The 21044-nt window shown below is 39.0% G+C and overlaps 1 protein-coding gene across 9 annotated transcripts in view; it reads left to right on the top strand.

Moving 5' to 3' along the window:
• The window catches only part of tead3 (TEA domain transcription factor 3), a 32567-nt gene that overhangs the window by 4221 nt on the left and 7302 nt on the right, over nucleotides 1-21044 (top strand). For 5 of the 9 annotated variants that reach the window (XM_023954933.1, XM_023954932.1, XM_023954938.1 and 2 more), the window contains exons 3-5: nucleotides 7211-7462; nucleotides 17902-17966; nucleotides 20883-20945. In XM_023954933.1, the coding sequence (XP_023810701.1) occupies nucleotides 7339-7462; nucleotides 17902-17966; nucleotides 20883-20945 (252 nt within the window). In that variant the 5' untranslated portion in view covers nucleotides 7211-7338. Of the gene's footprint in view, nucleotides 1-5141; nucleotides 5295-7210; nucleotides 7463-17901; nucleotides 17967-20882; nucleotides 20946-21044 lie in introns of those variants that run through there. The other 4 variants (XM_023954937.1, XM_023954935.1, XM_023954939.1 and 1 more) reach the window with 2 other exon arrangements.

Here is a 21044-nt window from a genome sequence, read left to right as displayed (position 1 = left end):
CGCTGTGCCAGATAGGAAGTAGGAGGAAGTTATTGGAGGAGCTGGGGAGAATTTATTAGGGCCAAACACAGACATGGGAGGGAGAGGGGAGGGTGGTGACTCTGATTCTTTACTTCGTGGAGATGGGGGTTGTGATTTTGTGTGTCTCACGAAGGCAGTGGTGTCAGCAGGGAGGCGCAGAGTGACAGCGCACTCATCATCCCCTAGATTTCTCCCCTAAACCCACTTCAGCGCAGCTCTTAAATGTGATCTTTTATTGTCAGTGCCAAAGCGTTCAGCCTGAGCGTCAGGGGGAATAAGGCTCTAGTTGGAGAGCAGCCTTCCCGGCCTGGAACCTAAAATGTTTTCTTTATCTGTAATCTGACCTCAGAGAGCAGCTGCTCCTTCTGCCGCCAGGACCTGTTGTTTCCCCCGTCAAATGTGTGTTTGTGTGGCTGTATGTGGAGAATGGGAGGGGGGGGTGTCTTACTGTGAGCAAAAGCACTGAGGCTTTAAGAGCCCCTCAACCCTAAAAAAAAAAGATGTGCGGCTCTCATGCAAGTTTTGGTCTAAGGTTTGTTTCTGCATATGAACCCAAAGTCTGTTTTGTGCCAGAAGTGTCCGAAATCTTCAAGCTGCAAAACATTTCTAAAGATGGGCACATATGTGAAGCGTTGCGGTTGGGAAACAGATGGAGTTTGATTCAGTTAGTCGGTGGGCAATGATGAAGAAACGTGAAAACATGCATGATGGATCAGCTCTGAAGGAGGCTGATTTGAAGGAAATCTGGTTGCAATACTCTTTGGGACATGTGTCAGTGGAATTAAGTCAAGGTAGTGGCATACACAGACTGCTTTTCTTTTTTAAATATAGCTTTTGCATGAGAACCCTTTCTGGAAAATAATACTGCAAGTGTTTCCCTCAAACATAAGTGTCCCATTCCATTTCCATTTCAAAAATTATAAAGTTTTGTCTGTTATTTTTCACATCAGAGCAATTTAAGCATTTATAATTGTGCAAAAAGGACAAGCCGTTCTTTAAATTACTTGATTCATCTTCAGTCTCGTAAAAGATACTCCTAATATTTAGTTTTAATAAGTAGATTATCAGCACATGTGCAGGTCTTAGTAATAGCAGAAATTCTGTCTGACTAACAGGCAGCGCCAACTGTTGCTGCATTTCCACTCTTGAAAGGTTTTGAAAGCATAACAAAGTTTTCACGACTTACAGATGGTTTTCAATGGATATCCCACCAAATCTGCACCAATGTGAAACAGTGGAGTGTTGACAGTAGTCAAAGGAAAATGCTATATATGTAAAAACTTTTGAAATTGGAATACAAATTTCCCAAACTAGATAGAAACAAACCCCAAGTTATTTGACCGGGCGTTCTGTGAATAGATTAGATCAAAGTGGAGTTAACTGACCCTAATGTCCACCTCTATGTTTGGTGAAATAAGTTTAGCTCTGCTCACCAGAAACTCCTACCAACTGTCAAGCACGATGGTGGGAGAAAGATGATTAAATTCTGTCTTGTAGCCATGGAAATCGAGCATCTTGTGGTCATACGGTCGACCACAAATTCCCTTGTCTTAGAGGTAAATGCGATCGTTATCTGTTCAGTGTAAAAAGCTTCGGATTGATTACAGACCCATAAAAGATTGATTAAGATGAAATGAAACATTATTGTGATTGTTTTAAGTTGGTAAATACTTATGTTTTTGAAAGGGCATGTGCATCCAATGTGGTTTTGCAATTCAAAATTTATTGCGGGTACTTTATGTTGAGTTTTTATTTCACAGCTACAAAATCTAAAAATCACCACTTCTTTCTTTATTTTATGACTTCTTGTTGTGCATCTGTTGTGTGAGACCAGGATGGGTTTGCATGCACAAAACTTTATTTGTTCCCTGCAAATGAATAAAATCTGTGAACTTCAGAGACTTCGTGAAAAGTTTCTGTGAAATTATGTCAGAGTAAAGGGCAGATAGGAGTGTTAGACCTACTGCTGTATGTGTCCACACACTTCAGACTGTCCATTTTTATAGAAAGTACACTCATTTGTTTCTTGTATGTGTAAAAGAAAAACATGAAAGCTGCAAGCTTTTGCATGTAACACCAAGTGTTTTTGCATCGTCCTAGTCAGTCACTTTGCTTGTTTTTCAGCATAAGCTTTAAACTGCAGACTAAAAAGTAACCTTCTCCGAGTTCTGGTGGTACTAGCACTGCTGTCTTGGCAGAGTGGGCTCTCATGGCTCTCATGGTGGGATGTTTAGTCTCTGGTAAAATGTACTTTTATGATCCATCCTGTTTTGTCTAAACGCTCTGCTGGTTCAACACTTTTCCCTGTGTGGACTGTGATCTCTTCAGTTCTCATGCATAAGTAGAAAACCATCTGGAAGGTCCATTTGAGAGGACCAGGATGACTTCATGTTCAGTGGAAGATAACGTTTAGGAATAGCAGGAAAGCTTCCAAACATTTGCCAGCTCTGCCTCTTCTGGGCTTTATTATTAATTCTTTGTTATCACAACTTATGTGTCTTTAAAAAGATTTCTTCATACTGTGTTGTTCTTCAACCCCCCCGGGATGTTTTAGATGTAGGCCACAGAGGGAAAAAGAGGCACGAAAATCTGTCGGTGCATGAAAGCTCTCTGTTAAGAAGAAGGTAACCATCTGGTCAGAATGGACGTGGAGCCAGAGCAGAGATGAAGCCGTTCCTGAACACAACGTGTTCGCTCTGTTCAGATCTAGAAAAATAGAAGAAGAAACACATTCTGGAGCATGAATGGTGCTGTGTAGCGCATAACTTTTCAGCATTATTTACATTCCTGCTGCACATTGGAATCCTGTAGCATGGTAGTCTCTGAGGAACATGGCTTCACTCCCAGAAAGTGGGAGGTGAGGTGTGTCATTGATTTTTTTTTTTTTTTCCTTCTTTTTTCCTTTTTTTGTGTCAAACGTGAGAACTGTGTGTTGTTCAGCCAGAAAACCCTCAAGGAAACTCTTACATTAAACTTAACCAGTTGCGACAGATTGATTGTTTTATTGTATTGCTTGTGGAGCATTGGAAAAAAGAAATTTCCTTAAATGAATTACACTGCTGTTTTCCATCAATCTTTTGTTTATCGTTCAGGTTTTTAGGCTAGGTTTAACAACTTGATAGAGTAGCCCTTCAGCTAATGTTCTGTTTTTCAGCATTTGTGGCATAAATTAAGTAGTCAAATATGTATTATTAATATTATTGAAATAATTAAAACTTTATTTATAACTATGATGCTCCTAAAGACCCACTCCAATCATCTTTTGATTTACTGTAAAAGTGACTATGCTGTTTTTAGCCAAAATCAAAGAAACCTGTCGTTTTTTCAAGACATAGTTTCTGCAGAGCGGCAGTATTTCATCAGAAATGTCCCCCTGAGTTGTGGGCGGGCATTTGGCGTGGAGTGAGCCTTCTTTTATTTCCCATCATCCATCTTTTTACACTCTGTCCCGCTAGCTTACAGCCCCTCACAAGCCCTGGTGTAACATTACTTGAGCAACAAAAACGGCGAGCAATATTGCAGCTATCCAGCCGTACAGTTTGGACAAGGAGAACAAAGACGTACATGGATCGAGTTGTCTGCAAGTGGGTGCATCACAGCTTGTGACATTGTAGCTTCTACGTCTCAACTACGAGCTTTTTACGAGGCCATTTTTTCATCTGCTCTTGATTTACAATGAATTCAATAAAGAAATACTCAGAAATGCAGTTTAAGCTTCATTTTCTTTATATTTGTTCTCCATGTTTAGAAAAATGTCATGTTAAAAACACCAAAAATGCGATTTTTATCAGGGTGGGTCTTTAGATGCTGAATTGAGTTTCACAGCCTTTAAAGTGCAGATTTTGGAACTTCATTATGTAGCACTTAAAGAACAAATGAGCTTTTTACATCTTACCCTTCTTCAAAATGTAAATAAATACATCAACTTTAAGGGATTACATCATTATCAGCCAAACTCCACAGCTCTATTTGAGGATGCACTGAAAACTGACTCCAGTGACGGTGCCCTCTGAACTCTGACCGCCATGAGGCGCTTCACTGCTGATGTTGCATTCCAGCTGGAACAATACCACTGTTTTCCAAACTCCAAAGTGGACTCCTAAATTGGACACCCTCCCTCCCTCCTCTCCACCAAATGCCCCTCGCCCCTCTTAACCCATACCCCGCCAAACTTTCTGCTCTTCAACCAACCCCCTCCTCCTGTAACACGCATCCCCTGGTCTCCTGCCCTTATTTGGGATGAGACATTCTAAGCGCTGGGTCGAGGGGAGGGAGGGTGCCGAGTTGACACAAGGGGAGGCAGGAGGAGAAACAGTGAGCGCTCGCAGCCCTTTCTTAATAAGGACATGTCTGGAATTCAGGGCCCTCTCACACTGCAGCGGCTGTCCTCTGCAGCTCCTCACGCTCAAGCAGTCAGAGCTCCACGGATGTCGTCAGATCTCCTGCTGATGCACTCGGCTCTGGTGGCTGCTCCATCCAGCTCATGATCTAGAGGGTTTTTTTGTGTTTTATCACCTCTTGTTGGAGATCAATATTAAAATAACCACCTGTGCCTTCCTTATAACACCACCAGTCTCTGGTGACTCTGTGCTTTTATAGTTGATCTTTTGGTTCAGTTGTCTTTTTTTAACCACAGACTCTGTAATTAACATGTTCTTTATCAGTCATTTGTGAACTATTAAAATTAAATGTTCTGCTTTTAGGATTATTCCATTTTTGTTGAAATCAGTTTTACATGTTTAGCTGAATTTTTTTTTTCACTTTTTAAAGTCTAAGAAAATCCAAAATTGTGCACTTATATGACATGATAAACGGACACAGATTTTTAAAAAATATATTGTTTGTAGAAAACTTTATTATTGACTAACGTTCAAATATTTCAAATAAAAAAGCAAATTTAAGCCTAATTCAATATGTCTTTGTTACCGTGTACTCTGTCTTTTACTTTTATCCTATCCTTGTCGTGACGATACAGAATTTACATCGTAAATGTTCAGGATCAAACCCACGGCTAGCTGTTGTCATGTGCGATTTGACTCATCTGCAGCGGTCTGGCCGTGTGATGAAGAGTGAGATGGATCAGTTGAGCTGCCAACGAGTGCTCACTTACAGTGTTGAGTTTTGACACGGACCCTGTTGCAAAGGGACCACCATAACCAGGACCCTCTCTGCTAAAATTAGCAGCCCGGCTCGTGGATGTTCATCAGTCTGTGGTTTGGGCTCAGCCGCTGCCATAAATTTCACGTTGTGTGTCGTGTTTGGTTAAATGTCAGGTCAGTGTTACAGCCGCCTGCTTGTCTTTGATCTTTTGTAACTCCTTTAAACTGATGATGGGAACTGAATGAGCACCACTAATCTGTCATCTCTGCTTTAAGCCGTGGATGTTGCAATGCCAGTAATTACAAAAAAGGGAGATAGAAATAAGACAGAGAGGGAGCCTGGGCTTACATGCAATACAATTTACGTTTTTCATCATTATTTTTCTTTGTTTTATTTGCTAAACCTCAGAAATAATCACTTCTCTATCTGTCATTTGTCTACAAATGTAAGGGATTTACAAGGCTAAATGTCATAACATGTTTAACACTGTTTTTAAAAATCCAAATGGTAATTTCTTTTATTTTATTTGAAGCAATTTTCTCAAAAGATGACTAATTTTCCCTTTTGCTCTCTGGATGTATCAATTTACCTCATTTTCCTAAACGCTGAAGTAGAAAGACCAACATCCCGGCAGGATCATTTTCTTCATTTACTCCCATTGCAAAAACAATGCAGTGCTGAAAAGGCAGCTTGAAAAATACTTAAGATCTTTGCATGCAGTCAGCCATAAGCCGACCACATTGGGACGCAGTTCCCAGACCGCAAGAATTCTTTGAGGCCAGAACTGATTAGTGGGGTCTTTAAACTCTGTTTTATGGAATATCTTGAATTCATTTGGGTACTTTGGAGAAATCAAATCAGGAAAATAATGACAATAATCACAGTTTGCATTGTTTACTCATGCAAATATACTGACCTCAACAAATACAATGTCAAAGTAACGACCTTATGTTTTTCCTTTCCTTTGAAGCAACATGAATGGTAACTAAACTAAAACAGTTTGAGGGCATTTGGATTAGACATGCATGTTATTACCAAGTTAGAGTTCTTTGTTTGAGAGGATTTGTAGTGTTTCATAAATAAAAACATGAAGGTAAAGTTTGTCTTTCTGCTGATCTGTTTGTCTGCTGGTTTTTAAAAGTCAGTATATTCTTATTCTGGAAAAGTTTGCAGCTTAAACAATGTTATGCTATGTTCACACCTGGCATGTTTCGGTGTTTAGCCCATGGTGTTCACACTGGATGAGCAAGGAGGGGCTTCATCTTTATTTTCTTTTACAACAGTTTACTAGCGCATGTACCTACAGTTGGAAGAGGCTTGGTGCGAAATGTTGAAGCGGTGCAAATCTCGTGAATCTCGCTCCAGGTTTTTTTGTTCACAGCACTATTCCGACTGGTGTTATATGATTCCAGACGGGCAAAAACCACAATTATTAATTTCTCCTCCACGATCAATTTACAAATGTTTTGCACATCCATGAATAAACAGGAACGCAAGCATATGTAACTACCAAATCCGAGTCCCTGATTGGTCAATGTTTGACCTGGTTTAACTTTCAACACGCGCGTTTTAAAAATGTGTGTAGTGAGAGTTTTGAACATGGAAACCCAAAACTTGCATATGCGCATGTTTACATAGACTTTTCATGGGATGTGGCAGCTTGAGTGTGTTTTGGCGAGGGTGGTGTTAACATAGCTTCAGCGTAGCTGAGCTCACGATTTCCAGAAGGACCATTACGTTGGAGAACTATAAGTGCAGCAACTTGAAATGATGGTTGTTATTTTTTTAGGCCTAGTTGTGCTTTCTCACTACAGTAACATGTTGGTCATCACGTGGCTCTTTGTGCGTTAAGCTGATGTTAGAAAATCATTTAAATAACTTTCTTATCACTAAAAGAGTGAGCACGGCTTTAGTGCTTACTGGGGCCTTCCTTTAACAGGTATTTGTGACCAAAAAAGAGTGAAATTCTGCAACTTAGATTTTTTTTTTTTTTATCATGCAACTTCCTTTTCATGTTGTAAACACATCCAGAAATGTTATCCTTCTTTAAGGAGAAATGAAAAACATCTGTCCTGCTTTGTTTCTGTAGATCTCCAGATACTTTGACATTGGGGCTCAGGGTTGGGCCCAGGGGGAGCCGCCACCATTGCGTCCAACGAGTGGAGTGCCAACGGAAGCCCAGAAGATGGGCTGGACGGGGACAACGAAGACAAGGCCATGGATGGGGACGCAGAGGGGGTTTGGAGCCCAGATATCGAGCAGAGCTTCCAGGAGGCCCTTGCCATCTACCCTCCATGTGGTAGGAGGAAAATCATACTGTCCGACGAGGGAAAGATGTACGGTGAGTGGAACTGCTACAACAATGTTAGCATCAACAATTTAAAAGACGAGTACCGGCAGAAATGCAGAAAATCACAGCAAACTTTTGGTTTTTTTCTTTTTTTGGGGTTAAAACTTCAGACTGTGCTGTACCCAAAAGAAATAAGCACAAAACGTTTCTCTTTCATTCTTATGCCACAGCTCCACACATAGCTCTGCCTAACAGGTCTGTACTTGCTGTGCTGTGACCCAAGGGCAGGTTCTTCCAGTCACACCAGCACTCTCCGTGATTTACACCTGTCTGTTTCTTCACTTTGCCTCAGTCAGTGAGAATTTTATGCCTGTTTTTTGTTTTGTTTTTCTTGTTAAAGCTCTCAGTCTTACTTTTTTATGGATTTGTTTGACACCGCCGTATTGTTTTTCACCACGTCGGTGTCACTGGGAGAGCTCTAACTAGAGCTGCCTGGTTGAAGCTGGTGGTTGATAAAGTGCTGTTTGATGCAGGATGACCTGATTATATTAGCAATCATTAGCGCCGCATGAAACAAAAGCGCAGGAACACAAGCATCTTGTTGGAATGCTCTTCGGCGGGAGATTCTGAGGATCCATGTGGTTTTAGTCCAGTTGTGTTGTTTCCTGCAGCATGTTCATTAAATTGCAGGTGTGGAGCGCTTCATGCGCTGAAAAACTCCAGATGGAAATATTGGCATTGCTTAGGTAGAATTTCTAATATCCAGGTGTAGGGAGTTGGACGCATTTGTCTTTCATTATTTTGATCTCACTTTCCCATTCCCGCTGTGGAGACGGAGCTGTCGTCAGTAGATTTTCCATTTCAGGTTGAAAAAGACTTTTGTAGAACAGCCATGGTGGGTTTTTATTTTGGTGTTTTTCTTGGCACTGCCAACAAAATGCTGTTTTTAACAAAGTTACTGTTTTTACATCATAGCTCAATTGCTGTTTTGTAAGCTGTTTTTTTCCCCGTTAATTACAAACTACCACGTCTCTAATGTGTTGGGGAGGGGGGTGTCTTTTTTTACTAACCATGGCTGTAGTGGAACCATCCCACCTAAATTTAATGGACTTTATATTTTTTTAGGTTGGTTTTAAGGTAGAATTTCTAATCAAATGATCACAAAAATTTAATTTTTTGACGAACCAATTTAAAGTTTGGTTTGTCTACAGATTTTGATCATTAGCACCAATGTTTACCATATTTAGCACAGATTTTGGTATTTAGTTGGGTCCTCTTCCTCTGCTGTTCAACCGCTGCAGCTCTAGACGGTGACCTGCATCGTCACAGCTGTGGTGAGGCTGGTCCCCGCCTGTGTTGCTGCCCTCGGCTGGCTATGCAGCTATTCACAGAGATGGAGGTCTCAAATATTAGCCTTTCCAACAACCAACATTTTGTTTTCGTGCTCAACTTATTTCCCATTGTCCATCCCCTTTAGTTAAGGGGTGAGAGGAGTGAACATGGTGGGGGGTTGTGTGCAGGTCTGGGTAGGCGGCTCTATTTTAATTTCCATACTCGTTTTTATATAAGTTATTTTGTTTTGTCTTAATGTACAGCACTTTGTGTTGTGTTTTTATAGTAAAAGTGCTATATAAATAAAGTTTGATTTGATTTGGAAAAAAAAATAAAACTCCAATTAATCAGTTGCTAATGCAAACGTGATTTTCCAAGAAAAAAATATTAAATGATGGTGATTGGAGATTTTTATTATTCTCAAAGGTAAACAATAAATGAGACATGTTAACACTAGCTGTGTTTCCTTTACACGTAGGTGCAAAACTTGTAATGAAATTCTAGAAAAATTGAAAAAACACAATTTTGCAACTATACTGGAGCTGTGGATCCAAGAATTTTACACGACACGCTCAGCAAAGCTTCTTCTTTTCCTTTAGGCTTTTCTCTTCAGGGGTTGCCACAGCGACTTAGCTTTCTCCATCTAACCCTGCCGTCTGCATCCTCTACTCTGACACCAGCTACCTTCATATCTTTGTTCTCTGCATCCATAAACCTCCTCTTTGGTCTTCATCTAGACCTCTTGCCTGGCAGTTCTACTGCAGTAAACTAAACTTTATGCTATTTAATAAGTGTGGTTTGCAGGAGGGCTGTTTTTCGGAATAAGATTGATCAATTTTTGTTTGTTTTCTTCTATTATGAGTGATGCACAGGGCCATATTGATACACATAACATTGTACAAATATCTCAAATAGTAAAAATTATATTTTCAGGAGTAAACTTATCCCTTATATTGTGTTTGGGTCAAAACTGACTTATTTTCAAAACAGGTTAGTTTTGACCCAAGCAAAATATAAGGTTTAAATATAAACATTTGACAAAATCTGTGAATAAATCCAGACATCCATTACTGGGTGATTTTCTTTTTTTTGTCATGGTTGCAGTTTTTCTTATGAGAGTGGAGGGACACACACAGCCCGTCCCCTTAGCAACAAACTGTCAGGACCCCTTTTAGAGCTTGTTTTTTTTTCCTCGGGCATTAAACACCCTCTCAATTTACAATAAGTCATCTGAGGCTGAGCTATCGGAGCCAAGGCATGCCCCAGAAGAGGTTCTCTCACAAGGTGATTACCTCAGACCTCCAAAAGCCGCCCTGACGTGAGTTTAGGGGAATGTTAACGATTTCCCTGCATGTAATGCTGTCTACCTTGCAGTCTCAGACTCCCAGTGGCCTCCAAAAGCAGACAAGTCGGTGCTCCCTTTGGGAATTCCAATTTTTCCTTCCAAGATTTTTTTATGTCGTTTTTTTGTCTCGGATCGGAAACAAATTTCCATGCACCGGTGTATTGCATTTTAAATGTATGATCTCTCTGCCACAAGTCTGTCTGGACTGTTGTGGGATTTATACTCCCTTAGATTTACATCAAGCCCAGAATGATATAGAGAAATGATCTCCTCTTTTTATCATAATTGCAAAAAATAAAAATAAAAAGCTAGTCATATTTATAAAGTCATATAGAAAAAATATGATAAGAAATTCTAGGTTTGTATGTGTATCAGCCCTAAAACAGTAAACATTTCCCAGCAGTTTAGTTTCCAGAGAACCAACCAGTAACTTTATCACTATATAATAACTATTGCCTGTTTCTATAGTCACAAATGGCACTGCATGTTTGTGTACCCCAACTGAGTATGACAACTGTTGTCAAGACGCTCAGTAGGAGAGGAATTTTCCTAGCATCACAACACTTCCAAACAAACATGTAAGAAAGACACGAGTGCATGTTGTCATCCCTGGATTTCTGTAGACCACTTAAGTGGGCCGCAGAAGAATGAATTCTCTCTTTTTAATTCATACCATTATTATGGTTTGTTTAACTCAACATTTGTTTTATTTTTAGCTGTTTTTTGCTGCTGGAGCCACTTTGCCTTGAATGACATACTTAACATACCAGCCCATTTAAAAATACAGAGGTTTGATTATATAAGGTCACATCCTCCTGAGTCTGTATTCATATTTACGGACCATTAGCAATGTCATAGATCTAGTAAATGTCCCAGTTACAGATTACACACATGATTCTCATGTTAAATGTTAGCAGTTTGATTTAACAGGTATTAGTTTGTGCTAAAAATATATAGAGTTGAATCAAAAATTTGTTTTGACACTGGTTGTTGTTTTGTAACTAAATTACTATGATTGCAGATAGTTTGATTCAAAAACAGAAGGGTTTACATCGGAAGACTACTTGAAACATTTGTTCACAGTTATGGTACATACTTGAAACGCTTTACAGCCTGAGCTCAGAGGAAGCAGATGAAAAAAAAAAGTCGCCTGTCTTGTTTCGCTTTGGGGCTGTGCTGACATGTTGTTCACCTGCGTCTCTTGGCTCCAACAGGTGTGTCAGAGCAACAGTGCACAGCGTTTTCTCTCTCTGCCCCGCAGCTGTCAGGACTGTAAAGCGCTCCGGTTCTGAAAAAGGCAGGACGACTTAAGAGCTAGAGCGAGGCTTGTGCCTGTTCTGACCTTCAGGGATCACATTTGAACCGGCAGCTTGAGTGCATGAGCGCAGTTGTGAGGGAAACGTGCTTGCGTGCAAGTACGTTAGCCTGGTTGTGCATTAGAGGGAGCTGAGCGGCCCATGTGATGACTGAGCAGGCCTGGTGATTCCCTGTCAGCCCCCTCGCTGAGATGTTAGGAATGTTTTTAGTCATGGCTGAGCAGCATGTTAGCAATTCAGGATTACCTGAAAAGTTATGCCGAGAGAGGAGGGAGGAGAATACGTGAGATGGGGAGGGAAGGGTAGGAGATGTGGAAATGAAGAGAGATTAACTTTTTAGTTTACTATCTTTGTGTGGAAGTGGAATTTTCCAGTGGTCGTGTTGTTAAAAAAGAAAAAAAAAAAGATGGGTGTGTAAAGAAGAGGTTAAGAATGGCAGCCTGAAGCGATCTAAACGAGTGTTGAGCAATCAACAAGGGAGTCGTGAGGGGTTCAAAAGCCGTAAAAAGATGGAGAGCACAAACGTTTGATTTCGCAGGACGTTCGACGTTGTGCCTAGCAGTAAAACCTCCAACATGTGCCTCCTCTTTGTGTGCACCTGTCATAAGTCCCTGCTGTGCAGCCCAGCGATCCACCCAGCTGTGTGTAATTGTGAGAGGCTCATTCCAGTCGCAACTGCTATAAAACTTTTAACTTTCTTGTAAAAGTTCAAGGAAATAACTCATTTATTATCTATCTCTAAAAGAGATGAACAAAAAAAACAACCGTCTGTGTAACCGGTCGAGCTGGGTTTTTAGAAAGCCAAACCAGGAAGCATTTATGATTACCGGCTAAATGTGTAACTGCATTTCATTCAACAGCAGAGATCTAGAACATTCTATTTTTCCATTTTATTCTTTTTTTTTTATTATAATCTTTTAGCCTTTTTTCTTTTAGCTTTTCAGCTTCTCTGTTAATATTTTTAAAGGATTTGCGGTAATACATTTTTTTTCTTTTTCTTTTTAAGTGTTGCTAAAAATCATCTACAGACAACCTAATAGGCTGCATGGTGACACAGTGGTTAGCGCTCTTGCCTCACAGCAAGAAGACCCCTGGTTCACGGGACCTGAAACAGAACATTCATCTATCACCTTTCTATGTAGCATGTTCTCCCCGTGCATGCGAGGGTTTTCTCCGGGGTCTCCGGCTTCCTCCCACAGTCCAAAAACATGCTTCACAGGTTAATTGGTTACTCTAAATTGTTCATAGGTGTGAATGCGAGTGTACATGGTTGTGTGATTGTGACCCTGCGACAGACTGGCGACCTGTCCGGGGTGTCCCCTGCCATCACCCTGGAAGTGGCCGGGATAGGCTCCAGCAGCCCTGTTACTCCAAAAGAAAAAAGATATTAGAAGATGAGACAAACTAATTTCTAACAAATTATAAAAAATAATGGAAACTTGCTGTTTTTGCAACTCCCTACTAATCCACATTAAAGTCCCACTCAGATCATTTTCAAAGCCAGTCGTCTTAAATGTGATTTTGACATTTTTAGCCAAAATAAAAATAAAATCCGTGTCATTTTCTAGGACATAGTTTCTGCAGAGCAGCAGTGTTTCATTAGAAATTGTGGGGGACAACAGTGTATGTATCCAGCCGCACAGTTTTGGCCAGATGCCAGCTTGGACGAGTAAAACAAAGAAGTACCGGTACATGGATCTAGTCATCTATAAGGGAATGCATCACAATAGAGCGAAACTGGTGGCTTGCCGTAGTTGCTTCCACGTCACATCTAAAATCATTTTCTAACAACCTTTTTTTTTGTCTGCTCCTGATTTATAACAATTCAAATTCTCAAACGCATTTTTAAGCTGAATTTTTTTTTTTATGTCCTCAATTACGAGAAAAATGCCACAAGAAGATGTTAAAAGCACCAAAAACAATCTTTAACTTTGCTCACTTTACTAAAGCAGTTTCTCAATCACAACTGTGAATCACTTAAACAAATACCAAACAATTAATAGTTGCTGTACTAACAAGACGAGTTGAGCAAAATGTGACCTAAGAACACATTTATAGAACTTCATCATTCCAAAGGGAAGTGAAGTAGATCTTTGATTGCTGCTCATAAATACATCATAGATTTAAAGTAACAAAATTGGGTTAAGTCATTTCCAGAAACGTAATGTTTTAAAACAACAGATTAAAGTGGGATTCGCTCAAGTTCTCCCAGATATATCTTGTATATTTTTGATATCTGCCCTAACTGCTATGATTATTAAATATTAATTCATGATCAAAGCTGGGTGAATTTCCTGGTAAAAGCATTTTGTTCTTTGCTAAAGTGATTGTGGCAGTCCAGTGCATCCCCCTTTCTGCTCCCCCAGTGAGGAGATTGATGGTGACAGTTGTGTGTGGGGGATGAACTGGTCGAACTGTATTGTTCTTCCTCTGCTGTCCTGTTAGGATGTTCGGCAGCAGGTGCCGTCGTCCGTTGCCTGCTGGGGCACAGTGCAGGGCTGTTTTGGGAAAAGGGCTCCCTTACAGCCAGGTGGCAGTTGTTGGCAGAGACGGTCATGGTTTTGTGAGTCGAGGCTCAGTTAAGTGCCCCCCCCCCCCCCCCCTATTTTTCCCTCCTCCATTACTGGTGACCCCCTGCCCAACCTTGTGGCCTTCACCCCATGCATAACCCCTGTTTCTCCCAGAGCTGGAAGCCCCGTGTGAGCATGTGCGTGCTCACCCTAGCCCTGGCTGTGTTTGCAGGCCCAATAAGACTGCCTAGCACAGATGTGACAGGCTCACAGGAATGCTAGGAATGCGGAGGCGCTGGAGCGGGTGTGTCCATCCTTGGCCCAGGGCAGAAAGGGAGGAGCTACCTCAGTATCGGCAGACAGCTCAGCTCAGCTCAGCTCTGCTCTGCTGGCTGACTGCCGAAGTGACTGGTTGAAGAGCAAGCTTGCTGAAGATGGCCTGCAGTACTTTTATGGTAATTGCACTAACCAGGGCCTTTTGAAAGCCAAGCAGAGTGCATAAAAAAAAAAAAACTCGAACCTCCTGTCATTATGTGTCTGGAAAGCTGTTAAACCTCCGCCGGCTTGCAGCCTACTACGTGTCTCAACTGTGTGTGTTTAAGAGTCTTGACCAGATTTGTCAGTGTAAATTCTGTCAGCAGGTCCAGTGTGTGTTATTTATAATGAAACGGTCTCTTTTTTCAGCCGCAGAAACCCAGAGGCGTGACTTGGCACTGTATAAAAAAACGAACAAAAACTTGTTGGGCTTCCTTTGCTTTAGGACCTTGCAACGGTGCCTCATAGACTTGTCATAAACCAAAAAATGTCTCGAAAGTTGTTGCAGGTTACTGAACAAGGTTATTCTTATTAAACATCATATCAAGACAGCTTCAGAATACCTGAAATAGACGCCTAATCTCCGCACAACTTGTTTGTGCAGAATTTCGAGTGTGGCTGTTATACCACAAAAACATGACTCTTTTACCTAAGCATTCTTTCTTAAGTAGTCTTCAGGCTCATGTGCGGGGACTATCTGGGATTGAGAAATGAGCGTATCAAACTTTTAGGATACCCTCTAATTTCTGACTAAAGCAAAAATGTCCTATAGGAAAAAGTTATGGTGTGATATTCCCAAACGCATTTGTCTTCTAACCTCTTAGGGAGCCGTTTTCTAGACAATTGTAAATGGCAAGACTACCACCTGCTGTTCATCTGAGGAAACTGCCAAATGTTATCAATGCATGCATCCATGTTTTATGCACTTTCTCCTGATCAGGGTCACAGCCCAATCCTGCTGGCTTTCCATACAGGGGTGGTACACTCTGGATAAATCATTGGACACAGTTTATCAATGTTTGTGAAGACTCCTTTAGAGTAACGCACAGATGCAAATTAACAAGATGTTTAGATATTTGATTAGTGAAGACAAGTTACTATTAGGAATCTTTATTAAGTACATTACTTTTTTTTCCAGAAAACTGATAAATTAAAAAAATAAATTAAGTGACACTGTTTTGAAGCAAAGGGGAGTATACTGGCAAAATATTCAGTTTAAGTTTTAAAACGTATATTTGACTTCATTTCCGTTGACATACATTTTAGGCATAACAGATCAAACAACTAAATAAGAGCTTTAGATTTTTGCGTATCAGCCTTTTATTTATCATTTTGTGTGACTGTATGTTAAATGTGTGAAATAAAACCCATAAAGTCTCAACTACTTTTTAATTCCTTGATAATAATGCCAACTCAGCTGAAGAATTCAACATTTCATCCAAACAGGCCCTGATAAAACACTGAGTAGTTAGGAATATGAAAGATCGTAAAATACTTTTTTCTTGTGTTTGTTTGATTCTATTAAAGACATTTTGATAAAAATGGCGGTACCACGATTTAGCCACAGCTTCAGCTCTGTTTATGGAAAAGTCCCGCCCCTTTAACTGTCTCCACCAATCATTCTTGGAGGCTTAATCATACGTCATCAGTCTGACCAATCAAAAGTGGTTAAAGTCTTCACTTCCTTGTTCCAATTCTGCTCATACAGTTTCTCAGTTCCAACAAAAATATCAGCTAAAGCTCATCTTTAGTGGTGTAGCTTCCCGCGGGATCCGGTGTCAGACCGTGGAACAAGTGAACAAAACTATGAAGCTCAGAGAAGCGATTTGCTACAGTTTTTGCAATACATCTCCCATGATGCATTGGATTAAAGTGACAGCGTAAAATGAGTCTTTCCTGTTAAACATCTTGAAACCACAACGAACACACATGAAACAGTTTTTAAATCTTCTTGATGAAATCAGAGGTCAACAGTTTAGTTCTCTTTCAAGGCTTGTGTTTATTAACAGCCAAACATCCCAGAGTTTGGTCCAAGTCTTCTTTCTAACTTTCTAATCTTTCTAATAAGGTCTGGATTGAAGGATGAATTGATGAAAAAGGAAAAGTTAAGCTTAACTAGAAGTAATAGCAACATTTAAGAAACATTACTAAGGTGAAGTGGCCAACGGACACAATTAAACTAAATTAAAACAATGTAATCATCTAAAAAGAAATAAAACAGTTTTGTTAAAGTTTTCAAAGACTTTATCTTTGATTAAGACAAAAGAAAAACTAATAAAACTTCAACATGTTCACCTTTTGTGTGGCTACAGAAAACATAAATGTTTTTTTGTGTAAATTTTATCAAACATTGTGATCGTATAATTGTTCAAAAAATTACAATTGTCTTTGCACCAACATTTAAAAAAATACTTAAAAAATAAATCACTATTTAGAAAGAATATATTTGCTTTTTTGTGAGTTTACATAAAATTGCATATAAATAAACTGGAGGGAAAAAACAACTACCAGGGTAAAATTTCAAATAATTTGGTTGAAAATTATTATGGAAAACTAAATTAACTTTTATTACAACTTTTAGAAAAAAAAAACAGCTGCAACTTCCAGCTTTTTCTTCCACAATTATCATAAAAATGCTTGTGAGACTGGAGGGACTGTACATCAATACTGACTATGAGTTTCTCCTTTTTTAATTTTTGGATGTTGGTGTGCTGCAGGATTTTAGTCAAGGATAAAGTGTGCATTCGCTCCAAAAAAAGGTTGAAAAACACTGACCTAGATAAACGAGAACCTGCACTGACAGCACTTGATTAGCAATGACATGTTGTTGAGTCAAGTCACTTTGAGTAGTAATTTATTCATTTATATAAAACGTCAAATCAGCAGTCGTGTAGCCAACCAGACTGAGAGACAATTTAAAGGTTCAAGAAACATTTTACTTTCTACTGAAGCACCATGAGTTTCTAACATATGTTTATTTATTTTTTGTTTTACTTTTTTAACACACAGAATTTTGAGTTTTCATAGTCTGTAAGCCATAATAATCAAAATTACAAAGAGTAAATACTTCACTTATTGAAATCTTTGTGTAATAATTCTACACAATATGCATGTTTAAACTGAATGAGATTAATATGGAACGTTTTTAAGAGTTTTACATTTTTTGAGATGTTTGTATTACGGTACTTAAAATGTTTTCCTTCAATTAAATCTTTAACTTCTTGCTAATTCTGTAAATACCGTCTTCCTTTTAAAAACTATGCAAAATGCTTTTACAATCAGAAAATTGTTCAAAAGTTGATCATTATCTAGCTTTTATATACACAACTGGACATTTGATAAATCCCCTCTGTTGTTTTATTTTTCGATACTTTTTTGAAATTAAAATTATGTATAATTATTTAAAATGATGAATTAAATTTTTGTGTTGATCCTTTTAGCATCATATTACTGACAAATCTTTTTGTCTTACTGTTTAATACGTCTTTTGCAGTTTCATTTAATCATTAAACCCTTTTTTTATATAAAGAACATATGGAGACTTTTGGTGGTTTCAGCTCTTTTATCCTGTTCAATTCTTCATACGGAAAAAAAAAAAAAAAAATAGGCCAAGCATTGGCAGTGCCATTTTCTAACTGTTCCAACTGATTTGCTATGTCTGTTTTGTTTCAGGTCGTAATGAACTGATTGCAAGATATATCAAGCTGAGGACAGGCAAAACCCGCACAAGAAAGCAGGTAAACGCGTGAAGTCTGCTCTGATGTTTGATAAGAACGTGAGTTTTCTTACTTGATTCCTGCTAAGGCTGCACGATACGAGGAACACTCACGATGTGCGATATTAATGATCAATATTGGGATGACGATATAACTTGCGATAAATGAACGAATGGCATAACAACCAAAAACATCATTTCCATTTCACTGCAACAGATTAATTTAAATAGAAGTCAACATACCTTAAACTATACTCCAAATGACTCTTGTCAACATAGGAAATGAGCACCTAACATCAAAGGGCTCCGATTGGTCAGTTCTCTTTGCCATAAGATTGTTTTAGCACATTTAAGGTATCCATTTATTGTAATTTTTGCCTTTTTTGCGATATGCAGATTGCAAAGTTTTGATATAAAATAATGTAATAAAATGAGTAAATGTTAAAGTCCTATTAGTTGTCACATCTCTATACTGTATATAAAATTTGACCTCCACATTTGATCATGGACACAGGTATGAGCGCATACCATTTGGGGTCCAAACCCCCCAAGACCCACCCTGGGATTTGAACCTACGTACTTCTGGTCTCAGGGTGGACATTCTACCACTGACAGAAAATAGTCAGTTGTTTTCCAAAACATTTTGTTTATTGTATTTATATGTGAAGATATTATCTGCAGTTGCAGTTATATCTGCACATTGCACACATTTATTGCAGATTCTGGAGCTCGTGATGCACAGATTACATTAATTCATCCATCCACATAACCCATTGAATCCTGGGTCATGGGGCTAGTGGAGTCACAGCTGCTATTGGGCAAAAGCAGGGAACACCCTTAACAGGTTGCCAGTCTGTAGCAGGGATACATTACATTCAGTGTTTTATAATTATTTTATCTAAGACACCTTTTTTGTGACTTAATTTTACTCAGCAACCGTTGACTTTAAAAGTAAAGCTCATTGCGTCAGACGCACTAAATCCTCTGCACTTCCATGACCGATTTTAGAAGCATTGAAGTGACTGTAAATGTGTTTATTCAGCTGGACTTAAGAATTCATGCAAGTCATTTTTTTGCCTCTTTTTTTCTGAATGAATCTCGAAATGACACCACAGTGAAATTGTAAAGGGCTGCAAGTATTTACATTTTTATTACAATACACAGTCTGTAGGTACGTACGTCTGTATGTGCAGCAAAAGCCCCAAAAAAACATTATTAAGATCAATGTTCCCATCACTAAAGCCTGAATGTAGTCATGAAAACGAAGGCTGTAGTCGCATCCTGGTGTTGTGTGGTACACTCCTTTTGAGTCCACGAGAGGGCGGAGAAGGTTGTGGTTACATTTCTAACAGATGTTTCAAAAAGTACCGTAAGAGCTTTGAGACACAGCACAAACTGCGGTTCTCCTATGACGCCCATCATGAACATTAGACTCTTATAAGCAAGGAGAAACAAATAATCACTGAGAAAGTGCTGCGATGATGAGGTATGACCTTGAAATTAATTGATGTTTTTTGCTATATGTTGTGATGGATTTTGACATGAAAGGTGGAAACACTGAGGAAGAACTTGCATTTTCCCTATAATTCACTGTGTTTCGCACTGAATTTTTCAAGATTTGTTGATCTCTAAAGGGTTTATCTGCTTACACAAGATGGAATATATCATGTATAAATGAAACAAAAACATTTTCACATGCATAATATAATATGTTTTTCTTTATTCTTTACTGGTGGAAGGAGGTCAGTAATACTTGCAGCTTTTTTTAAATTAGTTTTTAACCCAAAAAACTTTCAAGATTAAATGTAAACTTATAAAAAGTGCCTACATTGTTTAGTTGAAGCCCTCTCCTGCTAAAGGTGAAACACATATTGTCGTCTCGCCACACTGCACACATCCAAGAATCAAACTGGAAACAGAGAACTTGGAGTCAGACTTTTAAGCACTGTCCCATCTGCAATTACTGCAGGACATAGTCTGGAGCTTTTTTCTTTGATTTTCAAATATTCTTTTAAAAGTAATTTTAACAAGAATGAAGATAATTTATCAGCTTTTTTTATTCTTTTGTAATATTATGCTTAAAGACCCACTTCATTCATCCTATGATCAGTGCTCCCAGTGGGCTTTTAATTTTAATTTTGCCGTTTTTAGCGTAAATAATAAAAACTGTTATTTTCTAGGACGTAGTTTCTGCATAGCGGCATTAGTTTCATTAGAAATTCACCTCTGAGTTGTGGGCGGGACTGTGGCAGGTAGAAACCCCTCCCCCCCTCCCTCCCTTCCCCTCCCCATTGCAGAGCAGGAAGTTTGTGGGCCCTCCCTGCATATTTTCTGTGTCACAAACGACATTTTTTATTGTCTGCTCCTAATTTACAACGGTTTCAAAAAAGAAATGCAATTTTAAGCTTAATTATCTTCATATATGTCCACTATCCTAAAAAAAATGCCACAAGAAGATGTTAAAAACACCTAAAACACAATCGCATTGGGTTTTAATACTCTGGCACAATCCTTTTTTTAAGGAAGACTTTACATTAACTTATCTAAAGGGTTTGCCACCTTATTTATACTTTTGATTTCATCTTGCTGACTTACTGACTCAGTGACCACTTGAGCACTGTGTACTCAAAAAAAAAACATGTATTTGGAGATTAGTAAAGCTCCAACACATTGATTACTATTGGTATTTGTAAAAAAAAAGAAATATCCTAATTGAAAAAGCTTTGTTTATCCTTTTGTGTTAAAAACCATCAACCCTAAAGCATAAATCATCACTCAGTATTTAAAATCCTGCTAGTTTTTGTTTTTGATAGTGGAAAATGAGCGGACTCTCCACCTTTGCAAGGTTCTTTGTCAAATTGTTAGGGGTTTTTTTTTTCTTTCTTTCGTTTTTTTTTTTTTTTTTGCCATGCTCAAAAACTGTTTCACACCCCTATAGGTGTCTAGTCACATACAGGTGTTAGCACGGAAGAAAGTGCGTGAATACCAGGCGGGCATAAAGGTAGGTCTGCCGGCGTGCCACCCGGCCACACTGACTGGGCATCTCTTTCCTCTTTGGTTACGGCTTCTCTCTTTCTTCTCTCTGTCTTTTCTCTCCCTG

This window comes from Oryzias latipes, chromosome 5, assembly GCF_002234675.1.
Source record: "Oryzias latipes chromosome 5, ASM223467v1".
In the NCBI taxonomy this organism is placed as follows: Eukaryota; Metazoa; Chordata; class Actinopteri; order Beloniformes; family Adrianichthyidae; genus Oryzias; species Oryzias latipes.
The sequence above is the reverse complement of the archived record's forward strand: the minus strand, read 5'-3'. Positions and strand labels throughout refer to the sequence as shown.